Source organism: Penicillium solitum (assembly GCF_028829755.1).
Source record: "Penicillium solitum strain IBT 25940 chromosome Unknown utg000008l_segment0_segment0, whole genome shotgun sequence".
Lineage (NCBI taxonomy): Eukaryota > Fungi > Ascomycota > Eurotiomycetes > Eurotiales > Aspergillaceae > Penicillium > Penicillium solitum.
In genome coordinates, this window is record NW_027072127.1 from 747199 (window position 1) to 772087 (window position 24889).

Below are 24889 nucleotides of genomic sequence, written 5' to 3' on the forward strand. Positions count from 1 at the left end.
CCAAGTCACTCCGGCAGAGGTATGTCTTTGGGATATAGAAGTATCGGCATTCTCTGCGAGCTCCGCAATATCATAGAGACCCAGTTCTCTTTTTTTGGCCAAGCTTTTTGAGCAAGATTTAACTCAGAAGTCCAGAGACTATTGAAATGTGTAAGTTCAAGAGAAATATCCGATATACTCCCCATATTAGCCCATAGTGCTGGAGTGATCTTGATCTCCGATAACGCCATTCATAGCCTTAAATATATCACCAGATGATAATTGCTAGCACACATTCTTATTTGAATGAGACGACAATGACAATAATCGTAAACAAGCAGAATCAATTCCAACAAATTCAACCTTCGTAATGTATATACATGCAGCCTTGAGGTAAGAGGGTTGTAGCTGGTACAACCGGCTTGGCCTGACTAACCCGGTTGGGCGCGGTACCAGTGACATTGGAGCTTGTTATCTCTCTCTCCTCCTTGAACTTGAATTGTCACTGGATTCCCTATTGCATCTCATCTTTTTGACAATCGAAGTGTCTCCAGGGCTGTTTTATTGAGGTGGAGAGCGGTGCCCGTATATTCGTGCGACCAGCCCCCCTCGGGAGCTCCGCTTGATCGTCAACATCGTCATTGCCACCACCTCCACACCTGACCCTCCCGACAGCTCTCCCGGCGCAAACACCACCCCGTCGGTTTCCTGATGTCCTTATTCGGCACATCTCCAGAGGATCCCTCTGCGGGTGATCCTGCCAGATTCAAATCCTCGCTCTTTGCCGACGAACCGGCTACGGGCGGCTCTTCGCTGTTCGCCGATGACGACGGCGACGACAACTCCTCTCCTTGGAACGCCCAAAATAATACAGCCAAGAGAACTGCCCGGCGCGATCTGGCTCGAACCTTGCTTCCCAATACAGATGTGCCTGAGAGCTATATCGACGCATACGACCTGATTCTGAACAGCGGTGACAGGGTTGGCTCCGGCATTGGGTTGACCTCTGTTCGGGAGATCCTTTCAAGCGGCGGGCTCACTGCAACCGACCAAAGCAAAATCCTAAACCTTGTTGCTTCTGGTGATCATGAAAGCTTTAGCGGACTCGGCCGTGGCGAGTTCAATGTGCTGTTGGCACTAGTCGGCCTAGCGCAAGAAGGCGAGGACCTCTCCTTTGATGCAGTGGACGACCGCCGCAAAAGTGAGTTGACCTTGCGCGCTTTCGTATTTCTTTATTTATTATTCGGGATAATCCCTCTAACGCGGAGTCAATGCAGAATTACCCCAACCAAAGGCTGCCTACCTCGACCGGCTACGAACGACCGACGACGCGAGCTCTGAACAACCATACCAACAACCTGCTACGCCCCCTTCCCAGCCTCCTCCCTTCCAAACTCCCAGCTCTGAACAATCGCAAAGGTTGCGACGGACATCATTGGGCGGATTGGAGTCAGACCCATGGGGCAGTCCAGAATTACACCGCGGTCACAACCATGAGACAGGAGGCGCCGAACCGCGTCCATTGAATGGATTCGGTAGTGTGAGGTCCACAACAAATGCATGGTCTAGCAAGGCGATTGAAGACACCACACAAAACAGTGTAGTTCAACGGGATCATTTCAATGGCCAGACGGAGACTGCGTCGCCTAGCAGTTCTGGGTCTGGATGGGGGAACAATAACTTCAGTGGAGCGGGTCCGAGTGATGAAAGCAGCTTTGGGGGCACAGTGCCTCCGGCGCTAGGTGGCTTTGGTCCTGCAGTGGATGAGCCCAGCACTATTGCACCACGGCGTCGGTCCCTTGGTCTCGGTCGACCAACAAACCCACAGGTAGAGGAGACCGTGACTGTCGCGTTGCTCCCTGAGAAAGAAGGCTTATTTATGTTCCAACACCGAAATTATGAGGTGAAGTCTGCACGGAGAGGTAGCACGGTTATTCGGCGTTATAGCGATTTTGTCTGGCTATTGGACTGCCTCCAAAAGCGATTTCCTTTCCGGCAATTGCCTCTTCTTCCCCCCAAGCGGGTTTCAGGTATGCACAACGCTGGTTTAGCGCACCTAATCGCTTACTCACAATTATGAAGTCAATGGCACTCACCTTTCAGCGGATTCATCCTCCTTCCTCGAAAAGCGCCGGCACGGACTTGTTCGATTCACCAACGCCCTCGTTCGCCATCCCGTTCTTGGCCAAGAGCAGCTTGTGATCATGTTCTTGACAGTTCCAACAGTAAGCTTCCCTTTGGGATTTTGGGTATTCTCGAAGCAGACAATAACTGTAAAAACAGGAACTCTCGGTGTGGCGAAAACAAGCCACAATATCAGTGCAAGACGAGTTTGTTGGCCGTGTCCTCCCACCAGATCTTGAAGACTCCTTACCCCCTACCCTTGACGAAACCTTTGAAACCGTTCGCAGCGGTGTCAAGCGTTCTGCGGAAATCTATATTAATCTTTGCACTTTGCTTGAGCGATTGGCTAAGCGTAACGATGGTCTGGCTGCTGACCACCTCCGGTTCTCACTCGCCCTGCAGTCCCTGACGGAAGTCACCAAAGATACATATGCAGTGGACACCAATGACATTCCGTCCCTTAATGCAGGTATCACAGCTACCGCTCGGCATCTCTCTGCCAGCCAAAGTCTACTGGAGGACGAAGCCCGAGCGTGGACCGAGGGGGTTCTAGAAGATCTAAAGCGGCAACGTGATTGCTTGGTCAGTGTGCGTGAAATGTTCGATCGACGAGATCGGTATGCACGGAACAACATTGCCCAGTTGGAACGGCGCATTGAGACCAGTGAGCACAAGCTGCAGGACCTACGTGCCCGTCCCTCGGGCACAGTAAAGCCCGGAGAGATTGAGAAGGTTGAGGATTCTATTTTCAAGGTGAGCTATGTATTTCAATGGCGCCCACTTACAAGCGTACTAATTTGATTGTCTACTAGGACAAAGAATCCATTGTACAACAGCACGCTCGGGGTGTCTTCATCACGGAATGCATCCGTGACGAACTCGTCCACTTCCAGCAGAGCCAGTATCACATCAGCCGCCTGCATCAGGATTGGAGCCAGGAGCGTGTGAAGTACTCTGAACTGCAGGCGGACAACTGGCGTGGCTTGAGCGATGAAGTTGAGAGGATGCCGACGGGCTTGTAAGGCAGCATTGGGCCTCGTCACCCAGGTCGTACATCCATCCATCGTACATAGCCAGCAGTGGACTTGAAAATCTTCAAGCCATCCTTTTTGAGGGTACGCGCGGGGTGCGCGGGATGCGCATTGTGCATGGAATCTTTGCTTTTTTTTTCTATTTTTTTCCTCTTCTCTCCATATTTCCCCGGAAATACTTCGTATGCATGTATGCATGTTTTACGATGTTGGGTTCTCCGCATCAAATTCCCCTGAAAGTTTGCAATTCGTCTGATACTGTTCGTTTCGCTTTTTACAAAACTCCCAATTCAAGTTATTGATTGTATTTTGGGTTCTAATGTTCCAGGATATGTATACTGCACATAAGGAAAGGGGTACCAAGGTAGAGTCCTGCATACCAGCATACATACCTAAGCAGATATTATGCAGTGTAAATTACTACATATGTACTGTATATTCCGTACATGTATAAAGTCCGTATCCGTACATAAATATTAAAAGGTGCACCGATTCCCCACTACAACACCTATCGTACGCCCGGAGACGCCACTGACCCAAGAAATCCAGATGATCCGTCTGATTTCGGCCTTGGCGCCTGACAGGGCTGGCCGATCTTAGATTACAGTACCATTACCATACAGAACCGGGATATTACAACGCCTGCAACTGAAATGAGAGAGAGGCACCTGCGGTATGCGCTTCATTTGATATAGACTCTTTTTCTTCTGATGTATCTTTTCCCTTTCTCTCTCTCTCTATAATCATAATCATTTCCTCTCCATCAACATCCTAATCTATTGGCGCACGTCCTCCTCCGCTAGCCAAGACCAATTCCGCTTCCAACGTGGGTCTCGAAAGTCTCGGCTGACGAATCCCGCCGTTTCCAAGAATACTTCGCTCTGGGCAAATCTCCCAAGCACTCGTTCACTCGCTTTCCTCTGCTTGGCCAAGAGCTTCCAAGACTCTGCCCGGATTTCGCTCTTGTCCAAGTTTTTTCTCCCTTTCTCTCTTCTCCCCCTTCCAATCCAAATCTGTGCCTGACTCCCCTGGGGCCAAGCCTGAGTTCTTTTTTTCTCTCAACTCTTAGCCTCGCCTCCACATCCCCCGTGGCATCCCCAAGATCTTGGCCACAGTCTGCGCCCCGCAGAATCTGCACCATCGCCCACCTCCAAACCTGTCGGGCGTGCGCATCGATCACGAAACCCCATTCAGCCCTACAAGGCTCGGCAAGTTGGCTTTCCAATCACCGATTCACCAAGGCATGAAGAGCTACGCGGACCAACGAAGTTCGAGGGCGGAATTCATCCGGTAAATTGCTCGTCGCGGTACGAAGCTCGGGACGGAATCCTACAAAAGTTCCCGGATAATACAATTGGTGTTAAATCACCGCCATCTTCACCATGGCATGGGATCATCTGGACATCGATAAGCCGCATTTGGCTTACATGATCCTAGGAGGTTTTACAGGCCTGTTCATGCTGTGCTCCTTGTTCGTCAAGGAGAAGCTGTACATCGGTGAAGCCACCGTAGCCACGCTCTGTGGTATCATTTTCGGCCCCCATGCGGCCAATTTGTTCAATCCGCACGAATGGGGAAATATCGATAAGATCACCCTCGAGTGCTCACGAATTGTCCTGGTCGTGCAATGTTTCGCCGTCGGCGTCGAGTTACCCAAGGCCTACATGGAACGGCATTGGAAGTCTGTTTCCTTGCTGCTGATCCCCGTCATGACATGGGGTTGGCTGATTTCCAGTTTGTTTATCTGGTGGCTGGTACCCCCCCTGAACTGGCTAGAGGCTCTAGTGTGTGCTGCATGTGTCACGGCTACCGATCCTGTCTTGGCGTCGTCTGTCGTTGGTAAGGGAAAGTTCGCCAAGCGTGTCCCCAAGCATTTGCGTGACTTGCTGTCTGCGGAGTCCGGGTGTAACGACGGCATGGCTTTCCCATTCATCTATCTGTCCTTCTACATCTATCACTATCGTCCTCAAGTCGGCGAGGTGTGGCTGAACTGGTTCTGTATCACCGTTCTGTACGAGTGTATTTTGGGTGCTATTTTCGGCTTCACCATCGGCTACGCTGCTCGCCATGCGATCAAGTTGGCTGAGCGCAAGGGATTGATCGATCGTGAGAGTTTCCTGGTGTTCTACTTCGTGTTGGCTGTCTTTTGTGCTGGCTCAGGTGCTTTACTGGGCATGGATGACTTGCTGATTGGATTCGCTTGTGGTGTTGGGTTCAGTAACGATGGTTGGTTTACGGAGAAGACAGAGGAATCTCATGTCTCCAACGTTATCGATCTTCTTCTCAACTTGGCATACTTTGTCTATTTCGGATCCATCATTCCCTGGGAGGACTACAACTCCCCCGAGCTCGGCCTTACCCCTTGGCGGCTGGTGGTGATTGCGTTATTGGTCCTATTCTTCCGACGTATTCCCATCATGCTAATGCTCAAGCCGATAATACCGGACGTGAAAACCTGGCGAGAAGCTTTATTCGCAGGGCATTTCGGTCCTATCGGTGTCGGTGCCATTTTCGCTGCCATTCTCGCTCGAGCGGAGCTGGAGCATGACACCACACAACCATCACCTGAAGACGAGCTTCCGTTGCCAGGAACCAGCAATTACTATGTTGTTAGGCTCATTTGGCCCATCACTACATTCATGGTCATTACGTCCATTTTGGTCCATGGCTCGTCTATCGCAGTCTTCACTCTGGGTAAACGCATCAACACCTTGACTATCACACTATCCTACACACAGGCCAACGAGGATGGCCCTTCATGGATGAACCGTCTTCCTCGTGTGCAGTCAATCGCCAAGGGCTCCATGTCCTTCCGCAAGGCGGAGGATACGGATGCCTCATCGGACGAAAAGCTTCCTGCGTATCCTCCCGGTACCTTACCGCCTATCGGTATGCCTGGCAACTTCCTCCGCCGGCAACGCGACGAGGAGGCGGATAGTGAGTCACAAAGTCTCGAGTCTTCTCGTCGTAAGCCCTTGCGGAGACGTCGCCGTAAGCGTGCTGCTGGTGGCGGAGGCCCAATTAGCCAGTCTGCTATTATGCCCGCTCCTCGGCGAACTGAGGATGAGACTGAGCCCGACACAGAAAAGAAAGAACTCGAAGAGCGCGATCAGGTTGAGCGCGGAGCTTCTCCACCTCATGCTGAGCGTGATCGCTTCGGCCGTGAGCCAGAGATAGAGGTCTATCAAGAGGGCCACAACATGATCATCGAGGATGAAGAGGGCAATGTTCTCACGACCGAGGACACCTCTCATATGTCCCCGGAAGAGAAGGTTGCGCACATTGAAGCGCAACGCAAGCGTCTGGAAAATGATAAATCAGGAGAATTCGCAGCGTCTGAGAGTCAACCCCACACAAAGACCGAGGGACAGGAGCTCAAACAGTCTGTTGAGGAGAAGGCTGGTACGTCATACGGAAAGACTCTTAAGAAGTGGACCAACTGGACTGGACTTGGAAAGGATCGGGCTACAGAACAGCCGGAGAAGGGCGAGAAGAAAGAAAAGCCCCCGAAGGCCGATTCAGCAAAGGCCAAACCTCGTTCAGCTCATGCGTACCAATTCGGCAATACTATTATTGTTGAGGATGAGGATGGTGAGGTTATCAAGAAATATACCCTTCCCGGCGGCAAGAAGGCCGAAAAGGGCGATAAGGCCCCGAAGGAGCCCACCGTCCCTGGTGAAGCACCTGTTCGCCGTGGTCTGACTCGCATGGGTACCTGGTTCGGAATGGAGGAAGAAGGCGAATCCTCCCAGGCTGCCCAAGGAAAGAGGAAGGACGACGACTGGACCGCCGATGACGGCATTCGATTCACTTTGGCCCAGGACCCCCAAATCGCCTCTCAAGGCATTGGCCACAAGGGCCGACGTATGAACAAGCAGGAATTCTTCGAGCAGATGAAGGGTCTTGACGCCAAAGGCCGTCGGGATCTAGTGCAACAAACCGATGCACCAGCACCGGTTCAAGAAAGGGCCCAGCACGAAGCCAAGGAAGAAGTAAAGGCCGAGCAAAAGGAAGAGCGCCGCCTTTCTGCCGCCGCCGTCGCCGCTGCCACTGGCGCCAGCACCATCCCCGAAGAAGACACCGAAGCTCTGGATTCCGAGTCCATCACCGATAGCGACGTTACTGACGACGAGTCTGGCGACCATCACGGTTCCCCTAACGTGGCTGCCTCATTGGCGAAGTTCTCACGTGGCGGCGGTACTTCCGCCGCCCAAGAACGCCGCAACAACCTCAGCCCCGCACCACCCCGTATGCGAGACCGGCCTCGCCGCGATTCCGACGACGATGGTACAGAGCGTATCCCACCTTCGCGTCTCCGTCAAGCCGCTGGTTTGACCGCGCCCCCGCGCCAGGTTGACGACGACACAGGCGAGACCCCAGCCGAGCGTCGCCGTCGTCTGGCCGCCCTGGGTGTTGAAGGTGACGGGTCTGAGAACGATGATGGCTCGGAGACGGATGATAATGCGATCCTGGAGGAAGACTCGGACGTTGAGGATAATGAGAACGGTAACTCGAGCCAGACTACGGGCAAGAACGAGATCCCCGAAACACACAAGCCATCTGACCAGTCTTCTCCATCTGGATCTGGATCCGGCTCCGGCTCCGGCTCCGGCTCCCAGTCTGCCTCTCGACACATCCCACGTGTTTCATGGGGAGGCGAGAAGGGACGTGAGCTTTAAGCGAGTTTGTTCAATAAAGCCGTCTCGCTATCTCAAGGAGTCAATTGGATAGAAAGGTCTTGACTCGGATTGTTTATCCCATTCTCCGTCTCGAATAGTCGTCCCCGGCAATACAGAAGAGGAACCATCGCATTCCTCCAAAGTCTTGAATCAATACTGAAAATGTATTTACCCCAGTTCTATTGCTTCAACCCTTTTGCTTCGACTATATTCATGTATTTTCTTATCTCATCCGCTGTGCATATTAACTGCTCTTGCATGTAATGACCTTGCTTGATCACCATGATCGACTTGCTCATTTTTATCGAGTTTATATGATTCCTTTTTTGTTGGCTCGCTGCTTTTATTTGCTAGAGCGAAGCGAGTTTAATTATACAATGCATTCTTTATATGGACATAACGCTTGTCTTTTCAATGTGCTTCCTTCCAAGTGGTCATTATATCGTAAACACCTACAGCGCGTGGTAAACTTTGAACGTTGGGAGCAACTATAGATACATGCAAAGAACTGCTTCTAACCTTAGAACCCTACTAGTACTACAGTAAGAGAAACAACTTGATCTAATTGACAAAGATCGAGGTATCAAACGAATAAAACCAGCTCCATATAAAACAAGCCCAAGACAAGAAAAAAAAAGCATATCTAAACTAAGTGCAATCCAATCCCATTCAACCCATCTTACTCCATAGTACTCTGCGGCCTCATAATACCCCTTCCGAAGAACTCACTTACAACTCCAAACCGATCCCGCGAGCGAGACAACTCCCCCTTGAACAAATCATGCTGATCCGCGGAATCAACCTGTCGTTGCCGGATAGCGCGCAGAGTCGCATTGGTCGGGGCGCAGACGGGACACTGCGCGTCGTCGTCGAGGTTGTTCAGACAACGCTCGTGGAAAGAGTGTCTGCAGAGGAAGTGGACTGTGGGCAGGTCGAGGGTTCCGCCGCAGGATTGGCAGCGGCGGGATTGGAAGACTACTGGTTGGGTGGTTAGGTGGTCTAGTTCTTGTTGTTTGGTTTCTGTTTCAGATTTGTAGCTTGTGATGAGGCGGCGGTTCTGGAGATGGAAGTTGGGTTAGTTTTGATATTCACCGAATAGGAATGGGTGGGTGTTGAGGGGGCTTACGGTGGTGATTTCTTTGCGTTCACGGTCGATGTTGTCGCTAAGGTACTTCTTCACGCGGCCCATTGTTACTACTGCGTTGTTGCTGAGCGCCTGGATCACCTGCAATGGGGAGAGGAGGCCGTCTTGGTTGATGCGCTGTAGGACTGTGTCTAGCTCGTCGCCGGCTTCTTCGAGGATTTTCGGGCTCGAGGCGAAGTATGTCAATGCGTCGACGTAGAGTTGGGGCTCGTCGGGCCCGTATCGGCGTAGCGCTTTGATGGCGCCTTGTGTATCTTTTGCTGAAGTGAATGAACGGAAAATGTCGAGGCGGAGACCTTCTTGCTCGCGGACGAGGGTGGATCCTTCCCTGAAATTCGAAAGGTCGGAGAGGAGAAGCACGTTGGATGTGGAGATCGGGATCTAGGTGGGTTAGATATAAGAGGTGATATATGGGCGATGGGATTACTCACGTCTTTCCCTTCGATTAGTTTCTTGGCTTTTGTCTCCCATTCCTGTCTTTCGCCTGCATCCTTCTTCCCATTTGCCGTGTCCAGGTACATCTCAAACAGTGTCGTGAAAAGATCAACTTTGGCGTCCTGCTTCAAGTCTGGCTGCTGCACCAAAGTCTCCAGGAAATCAATGAACTCCTTGGGATGGTCCACAAATGCAGAGAAGGCTGTTCGCGGTTTGGGAATGTCATAATCTGGCGGAGCATCTTCAACTTTGTCTTGATTAGTCGCTGGCTCGGGGATTTCAGCCGAAGCTTGTGTACCGGTGCCAACATTCATATACCGCAAAGGAAGAAGAGCAGCAAGACTTTGTACTGTGCTTGTCGTCTGCTCTTGGGGCTCTTCTGGCTGTTCTACCTCCGTGCGTGGTCGGTACTGGCCAGAATAGTAAACCTTGAACAGCTCTGCTGTCCGCTCAGGGCAGTGTGTCAACAATACCCGAGCGTACTTCATCAAATTGTGATAGGCCTGGCATTGATTAGTTTGCTTCCCACAATGACGCTGCGTAGTTGAGACATACCACTTCCGGATCCAACCGCCAAATGTATTCTACTGCCTCTGCGTACTTCTTAGAGTCTTCGATTAGGATATCCACGACCATGTCATTCTCTCCATGCTTTGTTGCAAGATAGGCTGCTTGCTCATAGTATCCACCTTGGCGGCACATTGCAATGGCAGTTTCAAGATCGAATTTCAGCTCACCAGGAGCTTTGATAAATGAGTCTAGCTTGCTTGTGTCTTTGAGCTTTGCGTAGCAGTTCAAAAGAAGCGTTGTGTGATCCACTGTGGCACGGCCATGATCGTGTAGCTCTTCAAGATACTCAATCAGGTTGTGAATACGTTGGGTGTCCAGGTACTGCAGTAACAGTTAGTAAGAGAACAATGCCAAATCCCGATCCTTGCTGACCTTTCGAATGACCTGAGAAGGTTCAGTATTATCAATGGCCCGGAGATACTGCTGCATAGCAGTATCATAGTCGCCCCGCTGGTACAAAAAGTCACCATACTTGCGGTAGATGGCATTCTGCTGTAGCGGATCAATCCCAATCTTCTGCGCAAGATTAATAGCGAGGATGTAGAGATTGCGCTCATATAAAATTTCCAGCTTTTGCTGGAGGGTCTTTTCCCGATAGCGGAAGACCTACAACGGGTTAAAGAAAGACCACCACAATATTATAGCACTCACATACCTTGCCATCTGTAGTGAGAAGAAACAAGTCGCCCCATTCCATGAATATCCGTTTCATGGGTGACACTAGCGCTTCGCTATGCGCGATAAACTTAAGATCAGTGTCAAGCAGAGTGAACGTGGTCGTGCCAAATATATCCTCAGCCGGACTAGCAGTGTACTTCCTTAGCGGATCCGACTTGTTAGTCCCAGCCTTGGGCGGACAGACAAGAGCCACATAGTCACGAAAAGCATCAATAGACGTCTTCGGGCCCTCGAACGCATAGCTCGCACCACGACCCCGCGGACCGTAGGTAAAGATCGCCTCCTCCCGGGCAATGAGAACATCCCCACTCTCTTTATCCAGAGTCATGCAGCCCAAGCCGCAGCCTGTATCTTCCAGGACGCGCGCAGGCTGGCCCTGTCCTCGGCCGGCGATGACCAATGTCAAAATGCGGCTTGTTGTTGAAATGTAGAGGGTTGTTATGGCGCCAGTTTGCGTTTCGAGTCCGGTAATCGGTTCCTCGGACTCGAATACGATCCGTTGTCGCGCGCCTCGGTCGTGGATCAGGTCGCCTCGGATGATCGTCACGGATCCGTTCGCGAAACCCACTGCTACCTGTGAGAGGTCGTCCACGGCTGCGAAAGCCGATATCTATATCACCGTAAGTAAGTATTGGCCTCGCCTGTTCTCGCTTCAGATGTAAACGCACCGGGAACTGTCTCCTGGCATTTTGCACGGAGACCGTTGACAGACACCGCGGGCCACCATCTTTCTTCTCCGTATCTAGCGCCCAGACCTTCAAAACTGGTTCGTTGGAGAGATCCTCTGCGACGGTTACTAGTAGAGCGGTATTGTTTATCTGTCGCATGTGCGTAATGGAGCCGGTATCGTGGGCCTTGAACGACCGCACGACGCGGAAGGCCGAGGAGACGATGTGGACGAAGCCATCGGTAGTGCCGACGAAGAGGTTCGCGGAGCCGGTGCAGATACTCGAGAGGTCACTCTAGAGGTGACTGTTAGATACAGGGTGGGCTGGAGCAGTGGAAAGTCGGGGCCTTACATTGAAGATTGAGGAGCTGTCCTCTGGTAGCTTCACCGGCGATACGTCGATGAAGTTGAATGCTTTCCACTGTTGCTTCTGTCAGCTACAATCTATTAGGAGGGAATTTCGGCTTCTTACTGATGTCAGCGCCATCTCGGCTCGCCATTGATTGAGATGTGAAGGTGACGATGCGGTTCGGAGCTCTCCCCGCTGGCGCTCGGGCCACTTGGTTCCTGACGTCGATCTATGGCTGCCAGAACGACGTTCTTTTCTACTTTGCGCTTCAAATGATTGTTCGTCTCTAGTGTGATTTGTAGCCTTTTTTACGGGTCTACATATGTAACTAAGCATGAAGTCACCATAACCAATATGTATTGCTAAAATAAAATGTACCCATATATGCTACGGCTATGAGAGCCTGAAATAACTTCGCTACCAAGTGAAGCTTTCACCACGCTACGCATGATGGTAAGATACAAAGATGGAAAGAACAAGAAGTGAAAATTGTAGTCATAACGGCATCAAGGAACTCTCGTTATTGAGATAGCTCCATGTTCAAAGGGGAAGGTTGCGCGTCAGAAGTAGGAATCGCTTTGGGATTCTGACTCGGTCGACCGCTATCCTTCATGAAATCAAAACTTTGTTGCAGCCAACTACCAGCATCTGCAATTGCCTGACTGAGATTAAAACTCTCCATTCCCTGACGCACACCTTGTCCATCCTGATCTGTTGTTGGCATCGATTCGCTTAGGGTGAGGGGCAAGGATGCAGCCTCAGTTGCAGATTGGTAAGTTGGTTGATAATCCAACTGTTGGGCCACTGGCTGTGGACTTTCTTCATCATCCCCTGATTGGGATTCCGCGGTATGATATTCGTTGTCGAGGGATGTTGATTGACTCCTAGTAGAAGGGGAGGGACTTCCGATATTGGTCGTCCTTTTTCTCTTGGGGTTTCTTGTTGTAGGTGAACCTGAGTCTGGCCGGGATGAACGCTGCCTCTTCTCTGTGCTGAAAGCATAGGGTGTAGCTGCATCGAGCATGAACTGCGTATTCATTGCTTGCGTCATATTTCTGTTCGTAGGTTTAACACTCCGATCTTGACCAGCTTGCTCCGTACTGAAATTGAAAGGTGTAGCTGCATCGAGCATGAATTGTGTGCTCATTGCTTGCACTCCATCCTTATTCATGGATCTGGAACGTCGCTCTAGATCACGTCGAATTGACTCTTCTAGACGGTAGAATGGAGTGACATTTGCTGAGTGAAGTGAAGCATTGGGTGAATGCACAGCTCGGTCCGGATCCGGCGTATGTTGATTATAATATTCCGGACAGTCCAAGTCGTCTTGAAAAGACTTCTGGGCATGCAAAAGGGCAGCCTGGGTCGAAAGCTGGGTATCGGGGCTTGGAGGTGAGTCTTGTCTTGAATCTCCTCTTGGCAAAGCCGTCGAGTGCAATGACGTTACCCGGTCTGAGACTCCCAAAGGTGCTGGCACTTGTTGGGCGGAAGGGAGATCATCGTAGGTTTCCTGCTCGGTTGGTCCAGAGACATCAGTGTTTTGGAATGTCGATGTATCTTCCGCTGTGGCCTCTCCCTCAGCGACAGCTTCCCCCGGGACATCTTCTCCTGCAACCTGATCCGCCGCAACGTTGTTTTCTATGACATCTTCCTCGTCTGCGAACCTGGTTTCTTTCGACAAAGTCTTGTGGCTCGTATCTTTCTTTATAGAGTCCTCGTTGTGAACTGCTATTTCTTCAGGGGCGGAGGGTTCAGGCTCAGATTCAGGCTCAGCAGGATCCAATGCTTGATCCTTAGCGGGACTAGGTCTAGCGGGTGCGGGATCGACTGCAGACTTTTCTTTCAGAGGGCTGTCCTCCTGCAAAAATGTCTCTTCTTGCAGGATACTTTCATCTTGCATAGGAGAAGTCTTCTCCTGCTGACTCGAATGTTCACGGAGCCACCTCCGATATTCAAACCTCGGCAGCTGAGAGGAAGAATTGACGATTCGGAGAGACGCTTCCTGTGACAAATGAGATCGTTGATATTGCTGGAATGGTGATAATTTGGGAACGGCAGGGACCTTGGGTGAATTAGAGGTAGCCGATTGAGTCGACCGTGGGGACAGGTGCCCGTTCGAGTTTGCACGAGCTGTCTTCGCTGGGACAGTTTTGACAGGATGGAATTTTGTTGGTGACCCCGGCGTCTGAGGGACCTGGACTTGAACAGAGCGAGGCATCGGTCTACGAGCTTTATCTGACTGACGAGAAGCCACGGATATGGATGGCGAGCTTGGCGGTTCGAACTTGGTGAAGTTCATAAGTTTCCGATCCTTCTTCAGCCAGTCCGCCGTCCTAGGCGGCATTATTGATTGATCTTCCACTGCCGACGACGGCGGTTCCTTCGATTTGGTGGGAGACCGCCGCGGTGCTCCATTTTGTCCGCCATGTCCCGGGCGCGGGGTTGGTTCCTTGGATTGTCTCCGCGGCGATTTCGAGGGCGAAGAACGGTTTCCAGCTTGCGCCGAAGTCCTAGGGGAGTTCCAAGATGTCGCAGGGATCTCCGGGCGACGACTGCTAACCGATAGACCCTCCCGGTATTTCGGAGCCCGCAAATCAGTCTCCTGGACCACCGGCTCCGGGACATTTTTCTGACGAGCCCTCACTGGTGCGCCGGCCCCGCGTGTCCTATTCTTCTTCCACGGATTGGTCCATCCATCATTGAACGGACCCCGCAGCGACGCAGAGAGAATCAACAATGGCTTGCCCTGCAGATAAGACTCCGCCAACTTCTCAACCCGCTGGCGCTTCGCAGCTCGGGCAGCATCATCCAGCTCCTCATCCGAGGCAAGGAGGTCATCCGAGTCCAGCTCGGAGAGTGAAGGCATGCATGTTTCGAGGGAGACCGGGGAGACGGGCCGCGGGTAGGGCATTGGGGTTGAGTTTCGAGCTGAGCTGAGCGGAGATTAATTGTTGAGTGGAGAAGCCGAGGCAGTCGGACACTGCGATGGAGGGATTTTGGGCGGATGCTTGGAGGTTGTATTCATTTCCGGCGCAGAGTTAGGCCATATGCAATTGACACCAGGCAGTTGTATCTGCCAGAGATGAGTGCCTAACGCGAAAACCACTTAACGCGTTTGATGCCCCAGCAACCTCCAGACCCACGACAGTGGGGAAATATTATGTCATCATCTATATCCCCCCCCCCCCCCCCCATCTGGGCAGAACCCTAGGGACGATATAGAGTGAGTGCTACAAAGTTATGTATTGAACATTGTCTACACATTTAAGTACTTTCACGTCTTTGTCGGCCATCTATCTAGGAAAGTTGAGAAGGGGGAGAATATATCTAAAATGACTACCAAAAAAACCACGCCAAAAATAGCTTAAATTGTCCTAAGCAATGAATTCTACTGCATACAAGTACAGCAGTTTTGATCACGACATCATGTGGCACATATAGCTGCTGTGATATGCATATATAGATGACGGCCTAGCAACCTACATACTACTATAACAACAGTACTTTAAGAAAAGGTAAATCATATTCACACGAAGTAAAACTCTGGATAATCAAACACCACAGGCAAAGAAAAAAATGAAATATCACCCTCGACCAAAACCAACAAGTCGAGATGAAAAGAAACGAGACCATGGCCACACTCCACTTCAATCATCACGCGGCAGCAAGGACACTAGTCGGGGGGATAGAAACAAAACAAGAACGCTAGCAAGCGGGAAAAGATGACATGACATGAGCAGGCAATTTGTCTATGGCACAGATAATCGAAGTCTCAGAGCAGGGTATCAAAGGCGGTGCGCATATTGCAAGAGGGCAGGAGGGAACGGGTGCGGGTTTGGTCCAGATACACATGCTTCGACGGGATGGGGTTGCCTTGGATTGTTTATTCATGATACATGGGCGCGCGCAAATGGGAAGCAGGAGTTGGAGAGATGGGGGAAATAGAAATGGATCAAACAGTGGACATTCAAACAAAGTAGTAGGGGGTCATTAAGGGGTCATCATCACGGAGTGCTCGGTACGCTCCTTCATTCGCATGGCTTGGGCTTCCAGAGAGCGGGCCATCAGTTTCATCACTGTGGGTGGATGTTAGAGAGTTGTTCTGGTTTGTAGAGAATTGGGGGATTGCTGAAACTAACCTGGCCAGACAGCAGCTCGTTCCAAGATACTGGCTGTCGCAATCAATATTTTACATCCGTATCCTCCTTCCACAAGACTGGGTAGCCGTTGCACGACACTCAGCGGGGAAATGGAATTGCCATTTTGGAACTGGCGCTGCATTTTCATCTCAATACTCCCCAGGATGTCCTTGATCTTATCGACCAGCTTGCAATCCTCGTCTTCTAACAGCATGACTCCGGGTACTTGAGTCAAGTCGACATCGTCGCGGCCTAGGATACCAAGGTAGGGGCCCACCCGTTCTTGAACAGTGGTGATCCACTCCGCTAGCACCTGTGCACAATCGAAAGCACACAACGCGGACTGGATGGGTAGTTCGCGCGACGAAAACTCGGCAAAGGTGTTACCAAGACGATCCGACATAGAGATGGAATCCGCTGCGTAGAACGCTGCCTTGCGCAGGTGCTTTTCACGCTTAGATTGCCCGATCTTGTACATGTTGGCCAGAGTCTGCATGGGCTCCTCTTGCGTCGGTGTCTTGGAGATGGCTAGATCTGATACTCCTAGATCGGCTATGGAGTCTCGTCTCGTGTCAATGTGACCAGTGAGAGACGGATCGACCACGTCGTTTATTGCAGCATCTGGGTGCTGGAATATCTCAGTGCCGCGTGCGAGCTCATCCGCCATGCCATTCCAATCGCGTTGCCAGAATGCCTCTTTGCATCGGCCTAGGTTGACGAATAAACGAACATAGGCCAAATCTAGAAGGGGGATGCTGTCTGCAGACAGAGGTCCAGCCCCGAACGGATTCGGTCGCTCTAGGCTGTGGACAGGGTTGCTAGCCCATGCCGCTTGCCATGCCCGTAGAGCGGGCTCGATGTGGGATTGCATAGCATCAGTCTCCTGGGCGGTCCATTGGCGGCCCATGTGCCTTTGGCGGGTTTCCCATATATAGTTGTGGAGCGAGTAGATGAGTACCAAGCAGCCGAAAGTACTAGGGCGGTTTTCCGAATTAGATAGATCGTCGGAGTTGTAAAACAGGTTTGCCGATTGACTCTGCTCCCGTTGACTGGCAGTCAGAAGAGACGTCAAAGCAGCAGAAAATGACAGTGTCTTCTTCGAGGCTGTTTGACCGCCCATCTGCTTCCACGCCTGGGGTGATTCGGCCGCCCAGAGATTCTCTTCACAGGGAAGGTCAAGGCGAATTTCCGAATTTGTGAGTGCAGGCGCATGGTTATAGGCAGAGACGAGAAAGCTGGAAAGAACAAAGATAGCGTAGAGGGTACGTTTCCGCTCCTCTACAACTTTCCAATTCAGCCAATCTCGGCGCTCTTTCGGTTGACTAAATGACGAAGACATCCAGTTTTCCGAGTCACCAGGAGAATCATTGCCGTTGTCACCAGCGGTGAGATGATCTTGCGGCAGGTTCTTAGGATCCAGGTGGTGTGTTAATTCGGCTGCGCGTGCTAGGCTGACCAAGGCAGCACAGTGCGTGCTAGCAATGTCTGCAGATGTCTTGTCACCGCAGGTGTGGCCGTATATCACGTTCAAGAGCATTGCCTGTACCAGCCAAAGCGGAGTGTTGTGTACGGAGCTATCGCGGGAGGAATTTGAACGATTGAGGGCTGCAGACATGTCGGCCTTTCGTCGTTCTTCGAGGTACAACTGGATCATCTTTTTCGCGGCGTCGAAGAGATCCTTGGAGGCGGCAGATTCGTATTCGTAGAGTGCACCGATAGCCGCCATGGAGAGGATTAGACAACCCCCGCCTCCAGCGACGCCGGTCGAGCTAAGATTGAGGTGTCCACTTGGTGTGCGTAGGTTGTTCGTGTATTGGGGAGCTTGGAAATTGAGGGTGGGGATATGGAGAAACGGGATGTGAGGGTGGAAGTAGGTGATGTAGGCCGAGATGTAGCGCTGCAAGTCCGAGGTGCTCGGCAGTTGACCGGAGCTGTTGAAGCCAGTCGAGCGGGCGAACAACTCGCGAGTGTTTAGATGTCCACTTGCTGGTTGGGAATACTTGCGATGATTGAAGCCAGTGGGGGTCGACATGCTCGCTAGTAGAGCCTGTCGTGTGGAGTCTGTAAATGTATCCGTTGAGAGTGGTGAATGTTCATTTCGTAGGGCACTATTCGGGAAAGGAACGTTGAGAGGATTAGGAGATTCTCCGTTTGTTGCCAGAGAGGAAAACATACTCTGCGAATGTCCTCCCATGATGGGCTGGCCGACCGAGGTCATAGATGGAGGGGTGGCATACGTCTCAGAAAACGGATTCTGGGCCATTAGAGACTTAGGCGATACTGTCTCCGGGGGGATCCCCAGATCATTCAACGTCGTCGGGGAAAAATCGATCGCGAACTGGTTGGCCGGGTGGTGAGCGGGGAACGGGTTGTGCCAACCGTTGGAGATGGGAATGCGATTCGGGCCATCGAGCATGGCCTCGCTGATTCCGCTCTGGCTACCCGTGCTCATTGCCGATGGCGAGGACTCGTCAATAACCGAGTCGTTGCCATTTCCCAGAACCACACCTGTGTCAAACCCGTTCATCCAGTCAAAGTGCATCTCTTCATCCATCATCGGATCCGCAGAGGGTGGAAGTCCATTGTGGTAGTGACCGAAAGGAGACGAGGGCGAATCGTTAAAGCCTTGTGGGGATCCTGCGAAATGTAATTGCGCCGGGTTGATGGTGCTACCGTGACCCATCAGCATGCCATCGATGCCCGTATCAAAGCTCCCATACACGGGAGCGGTCCGAAGTCCTCCGGACATATCCATAGGAAGTCCGGAAGTTTCGATCTTCGAAAGGCCGTTCATCGAAGGGTGTCCAGACCCAAATCCTCTATAATCCATGCTTGAGCCAACTGAAGAACTAAGGCTAGGGTGGTATGCGTGACCCGATTGAGTGGGCGCAGATGACGGATTACCCGCACCAGGGATACCCAACGCCGCCCCATCAACATGGCCTATTGTATTGGCCCTCGGGCGCATCGAAGAAGCTGAACTATTGGCAATGGAGTTCTTGCGAACCCGGTTAGCACCGGGTGCGGCGCCGGTGCTTTCACGGCGACCGTTTCTCGGTCGAGAAGACGGCGTGGTGGTCATGTGTAGCTTCTGCTGGTGTCGCAGAAGCAGATCGCGCCGAGCGAAGCACCGGGCGCAGTCCGGACACTCGAATGGCTTTTCCTTTGTGTGTGAGCGCTCATGGCGCTTGAGGTGCTCCAATCGCGCGAACGAGCGACCGCAGGTGGTGCAGACGTGGGGCCGAGGCTTGTCTGTTTTAGGGGGCGGAATGTTGCCATTGGCACCCGTTTGACCGTTTAGGTCGGTCTGCTTCTTGGAGTCCTTTGGGGCTACAGATATATGGGTAAGAATTGCACACAGGGAATTGTCTCAGCCAAACTCACCAGGCATATTTCCCGGAATTTCGTGGATACTGGCGAGGTCCAGCACTTTTGGGCTATGGTCCCGATCTTGTCCGACCATACCATCCAATAGCATTCTAGTCTTCAGAAACTCCTCACAGACCAGAGTGTTGACTACTGGTCTCGGAGGTGGGAGGGAGTTTGCGACGTGCGGGAAATTGCTGAAGAAGAGAGGTTGCGTCAATCTTATGATTGACTGAAGATCGCGTCTGCACGGTATTTGATGTTTCAAATTTGTACAATGTGCGGCATCAACGACTGTTCCATCCAAATGACATCAAGTCAGCATTTGTCTCATATGATGCGTAGAGGGTGCTATCACGACCCAAGGTACCGAGGCAGTCTATCAGGAACCTTGCCGTAAGATAGATGAACGGGACCCACCAATAAGAGAGATGAATTTACAGTCGGCCTGTCGAAGAATTCGCTGTGTGCCTGGAAAGACGGGTTGAAAGGGTTTCGATTAAGCGCAGGATATGGGGACCTGAGACCGGTATGGGGGGGTATGGGAGCCTAGGGTTGACGTCTGTTGGGAGGGTCGGAGACATCAGCGAACCGGACTAACATGGATGATGCTTGGGCATAGCACGTTCCGATCACTCACATCAGACTAGCAGAGCTAGAGCAAGTGACTTTGTATGCTTTAAACTCGGGCATCCATTGAGGGAATTGATCTCGCAAGTTGGAGGGAGTTGGATAAGCCGGAGATAACCGATGGAGTGTAGATAGGCAATTGTCGATAAGCAAGAGAAACCACAACCACACTGGGGAAGCGAAGTTGGTGAAAGGAAGAGGATGATAGGAGAGGTGAAGTAGTTGGGAAGTTCGAAATTGCCTCCGAAGGTTGGAGTATTGAGTCGTTCTACAGCAGAGCGAGGTACCTGGGTCAGGGTACTTACATACACCGTTGGGGTAGTGGCAGTAGTGGCGGGTAGAGAGGAACCGGGAAAGTAAGTGGAAAGTACTGTGGAGGTACCCACGATAAGAGGGTCCGAGGGCAAAGGTACACCGAAGGTACATACGAGGCAACTACCAACCAGGGCCATGTCAGGCCCAGACAACCAGACAGCAGATGAGCGACAGACAAGCCAGCAGACGGTACCGATACAGAGCGCAGAGAGTGGATCCCAGACACACGGGCTGCCCATGCCTGCCAATGATGTCCCCACGATTAACTAGGATGATACCGAATGCGGCATAGACTAAATCTTAGAGACACGCACGTTCTACTGGACGCCCACCAGTTCCTAGCTCTGGCTCTGGTTATCAACGAGACTCATTGGTCTCCACGTAGTTGCCCCCTTGGGATTAGCGGCGTAACGCCAGATTTCACTAGTATTGTGTCATTTTAGGTATTTTATTCTTTTGAAACATCCATGGACTAGTTGATACCCTTGTGGAATGCAATTGAAGAATGTTTTTTTTTTTTTCATTTTGTTTCAGAAAAGAATTCAGGAATTTGGGGTTATATTAATTGAATCGAATAAACTTATGATTGAACTGGGTGTATATTGAGGCACTTCGTACTCGTATGTAAAGAATACGCGGCTGCACTAACCAAATTGTTGCTCAGGTGGATATCATTTTAATAATTAATAAATGATTTACTACTCCGTATTTCATATTCTCTAAGCCTTGGAAGTATCGGAGTGGGCCCGAGAGTTACAGAGAATAACAAGCCCATACACGTTTATAATAATGGTAATATACTAATATACGATATAATATGTACTATGTACTATGGAGGACCTCGTGACAGGTTTATCTTTTTATTTTTATTTTCATTTTAAACCCTTTTCAAGGCTCCCATTAATGTAGGAAAACCAAATTCCAAGAATCCCGGGGGCGGAGTGTCCGGGAATGATTTAGCGGAAAGATCCGCAAAAGAATAGGCCATGCGCCATTTTTGTGGGGGAGAGAGTCAAAAAAAAGGGTTCGTGTGGGGGATTTCCCAACCTCAGAACATACGAAATAGAACATGCTGTTCTACAATTGGATGTGCCGGCAAGGGATATCCTCCGGTTCCTTCTTGTACATGGTCTAAAGTGGCGAGGTTATGTAATTTGAGGAAGTTCATGGGGATGCCCTTTTTCTTTTTTTCCTTTTTTTTTCCTTTTTTTGGGTTCTTGGCTCCCCCAGATTAATTTGCTTTCCCCGGAATCTGCCCCTCGAGCGTTTTCTAGAATCCCCATCCCGTCGCTGTACGGACCTCGGGACTCACTGCACACGTTGTGCCACGCCGTTTTTGAGTTTGGGTCGCACGGAACGAAGGATGGATACTCCTAGCCCATTGGGCATGCAGCCGACCATCGGATCGGTGATCTGGGGTTTATGCCCAGGTGGTGATCCATTATTTCGGTGCTGACACAGCCTTCGGATCCTTCCAATACTACATTGACTTCAATGCAGACAAAGAGGAAAGCGGTCACACGGCAATACACGCTCCTTCGTTAACTTTCCCAAAGTCTCTCCGATGTCTGGAGTACTGGAGTAGAATGTAGATTCGTAAGTCGGTCGCACGGACATCTCCTTTGCAGAATCCCCCGGACTTGACAATGCACTAGTCAAACTAGCACACTAGAGCGAGTCTAAGGAGGCTGCAGGTGACCCGAGATGAGTCAAGGGGGGTGGTCGAGCGACAAATGAAACAGCAGTGCCGCAAGCCACCCTTCCCAGCTTTGACGCAGTGAGCTTTCTCTAAGCTGTGTTGATGCTGGGGTTGATCCGGCTGTTAGGATGGCACTGGACAATCCCTCAGATGGATGGGTAAATAAGCTGCAATTCAAGGGTTTGAGTTTCCCTTTAGTTAAGAGCATTGGCATACCTCAGGCATCCCACCTATTTCTAATCATCTGCATGCGTCCATGCACGCTCAGATAAATCGGCACTTTACCCATATCAATATAATTGCCGTATTAATGAGCAAGACATCCGATATTTCCGGGAGCCACCGAGTATACCGAGTATGCCCCCAAAGCCTGAAATGAACCAAGGCGATTTGGTTCTAGCAAAGACATGTCTCACCTAGGGATTTGAAGCATCGTACAACACTCAACCCTAAACACAGTCCACCGGTGTTGAACAGCCAATACGATGTTACGCAATCCAAGGCCGTTCATGAATACGATCTAGCCTAAATAGACGAAATAGACGAAATTCAAGCGAAGGAAACTGCCTTACCCTAACATCCGCCAGCTCCGACCAATCTCCTGATGCAGGCCCAACACATTGAAGAAGTCATCGCTTTGTCATAAGCTTGGGCACCAGCACCTCAGGGGCAGACGCCACTGACCCCAATCATGCAATGATACTGTACACCTAAGCACTAGACTAGACAGTACACTGTATACCAGCCAACAGGGACATCCCTGGATGGACGCTAGCCATACATCGAGCGCCGAGTCCATCAAACGTTATTGCGTAACCGCGCTTCGCGGGTGATCTCTATGCGATGCATGTTAAGTAGTTACATATCAAGATAGGTGTATATTGATGTACGCCTTTTCCAACCCGCCATGTTTTTACGCAGTAATATTCAAGACAATAAATTACAGACGATGAAACACCATCTCAGGCAATGTCTATCAAAATATCCCCATAAATTCTCCGAAGCGCCCACATCCTAGCCCTGCGCGTCACGGGGATAGTGGCCAGTGCTGTCATCAACGCGGGATGGCGGAGTTTATACCCCCCTGATCGGACTTTACGCCGTGCTTTTTTGTTTTTGTTTTTGTTCTTACCGGGTATCACTACCCGAGTGTGTCGTTTATTATCTGTGAAGAATACATACATGTACACTATATTATACCAACTGAGATAAGGTGCCGTCACTCGCTCAGACCTTAACAGTGCACAGAGTAGGAATCGTAGATTCCCTTCCCGATTAATTTCGATGTAATCAGATTAGCCTGAAGAAGAATACATACTGGTGTACCATGTTGATCACTTGCCTTCTACGTGACTTCGTTCAATCTCCTGAGGCTCTGAATTCGCTCACCTGCGTCATTATAGGTCCACAATGAAACCGTTAATACAGATGTCATATTTGTAACTTTTCATGTGCATCTTAATTAGTTAAAACCAAAAATATAAATTAAAAAGGCACTAATCCAACTATTCCCTGTTGTCATTCGAGATCGAGCGGCAAAAGGACGTGGGGTGACAGCACCACATCACGGATGATCAGCGCCGGCGGCATTGAGAGAGGATTCAAGGCCTAAATAACGGCAATTTACCAAAAATTATGCCGATCATGACCAAAGGCGTTGAACGTCGCACACGATCAACTGGCCAACCACATATTAATTTGAAACATGCAATCGCCATCCATGCAATAATAATCCATAGCAGTATAGTGGATAGCGGATACGGAGACTAGTGGAGCTCCCGCAAGCTCCCATGGAGAATAATACAAGCGGCAATTACATATTCTTGTCCGTGCAGTTCTCGGCCGTGTGCCTGAATAACATAGCGCCCGATAACACGCTGATACGGGACTATTATTCCAGATATCATTGTTATGACTATTGTCTATATTAGCGATAACAAATAACACCTTACGGAGTACAGCTATCAAAGTGGACGAGTTTGTATATTGTGCTCCGTGCTAGCGTTATATGTATCTCCGGCTAGTACTCCGTACGGAGTACCAATACTACATCGGATGCAGATCGCAACAGCTATTATGCAGTATGTTGTAGTAATAGTCGGGAAAGGATTTCCCAACGCATGGACAGGCGCTCAAGCTTACAATCTGACTGGATGGGCCAAGTCCCTGCGTGGATGATCAAGGTTTAGTGTGGGTATAAGGTCGGATCATCCAGAATGAGAGCTGCCAATTGTACAGCTGCATCAGCGTGTTCGGACCTACCCAGGAACAGTGCTTTTTCATCAAGGAAATGAGAAGCATTTGGGGCGAGTACTGGAGTTTATCCAGCGCTAAGATCAGACATGAAGAATGTTTATATTTAGTATTATTTAGTACGGAGTGTACGGAGTACCCAGTCCGATGTACACCGATGTACATTGATGTGCATCAAATGTAACATTATATGGCACGTTGTAGCAAGATAGGATGTGGACTAGACACCCTTGTACTTGGAGTCATATGGTCTTTTCAATACATACATACATAATGTATGTACACATCCATGGATGTACGTACACATGTACGTACTTTACTATTAAATTACCCGAGAGGCGGAATAAACCGCTTTCCCCCGATAAGAAACAAAGAGAGGCTGGACCTGACAAATTGATATCGGAGAGATTATTTGGCCCGGAGAACAGCCGATGTCGCAAAAGAAATCGAGCTATTTTAGCGTGTCTCTGCTTGCTAAAACGTGAGAGCGGTTAGATCTGATGTGATTGACCGGGCTGGCTCAGGCGTGCATTAGCGGTATTTATTACAGGCACGATGACGAGGGAGCATTGAATGGATGTTGTACTCTTTTCCAGCGGATTGGATAGGAGCAGACTTGGCCGGTAGATCAGATCGATTGATTTTCTAGCGCGAGGTACCTTGCGCTTTGTATGCAGTCAGCTTGGAATTTACCTAGGTAGGCAGTGCTATACACACTGCTTCCAGGCACTACTTCCAGTATATGTAACCACTGCCGAGGTAAATACAACTTTGACACTATAGACACGCCAATATACTTCGCAACTGACTCCGATGTCTTGAGCCGAGCAA

The 24889-nt window shown here is 50.5% G+C and overlaps 6 protein-coding genes across 6 annotated transcripts; 2 read left to right on the forward strand and 4 right to left on the reverse strand.

The window, feature by feature from the left end:
- Positions 1-690: 690 nt before the first annotated feature.
- Positions 691-3125, forward strand: mvp1 (sorting nexin Mvp1; the record flags this gene model as incomplete). Its single annotated transcript, XM_040954593.2, has 5 exons — positions 691-1180; positions 1257-2009; positions 2062-2204; positions 2263-2856; positions 2916-3125. The coding sequence occupies 5 exons, from the start codon at positions 691-693 to the stop codon at positions 3123-3125; spliced, it is 2190 nt and encodes a 729-aa protein (XP_040814908.2).
- A 1391-nt stretch (positions 3126-4516) lies between these two features.
- N7455_009552 (Na+/H+ antiporter Nha1) lies at positions 4517-7813 on the forward strand (the record flags this gene model as incomplete). Its single annotated transcript, XM_040954735.2, has 1 exon — positions 4517-7813. The coding sequence occupies one exon, from the start codon at positions 4517-4519 to the stop codon at positions 7811-7813; it is 3297 nt and encodes a 1098-aa protein (XP_040814980.2).
- Positions 7814-8492: 679 nt separating this feature from the next.
- Positions 8493-11794, reverse strand: N7455_009553 (tethering complex subunit PEP5; the record flags this gene model as incomplete). Its single annotated transcript, XM_065606232.1, has 9 exons — positions 8493-8870; positions 8940-9338; positions 9389-9895; positions 9948-10283; positions 10335-10568; positions 10618-11250; positions 11309-11602; positions 11660-11728; positions 11780-11794. 9 exons carry the CDS (start codon positions 11792-11794, stop codon positions 8493-8495), a joined length of 2865 nt encoding a protein of 954 aa, XP_065460195.1.
- Positions 11795-12176: 382 nt separating this feature from the next.
- On the reverse strand, positions 12177-14567 carry N7455_009554 (uncharacterized protein; the record flags this gene model as incomplete). The annotated part of the gene is made up of 1 exon (XM_040954540.2): positions 12177-14567. One exon carries the CDS (start codon positions 14565-14567, stop codon positions 12177-12179), a length of 2391 nt encoding a protein of 796 aa, XP_040814813.2.
- A 1079-nt stretch (positions 14568-15646) lies between these two features.
- Positions 15647-19273, reverse strand: amdX (putative C2H2 transcription factor (AmdX); the record flags this gene model as incomplete). The annotated part of the gene is made up of 3 exons (XM_040954668.2): positions 15647-15732; positions 15796-19125; positions 19180-19273. The coding sequence occupies 3 exons, from the start codon at positions 19271-19273 to the stop codon at positions 15647-15649; spliced, it is 3510 nt and encodes a 1169-aa protein (XP_040814853.2).
- Positions 19274-19802: 529 nt separating this feature from the next.
- On the reverse strand, positions 19803-20345 carry N7455_009556 (uncharacterized protein; the record flags this gene model as incomplete). The annotated part of the gene is given in 2 exon segments (XM_065606233.1): positions 19803-20078; positions 20097-20345. 2 exon segments carry the CDS (start codon positions 20343-20345, stop codon positions 19803-19805), a joined length of 525 nt encoding a protein of 174 aa, XP_065460196.1.
- Positions 20346-24889: the final 4544 nt, after the last annotated feature.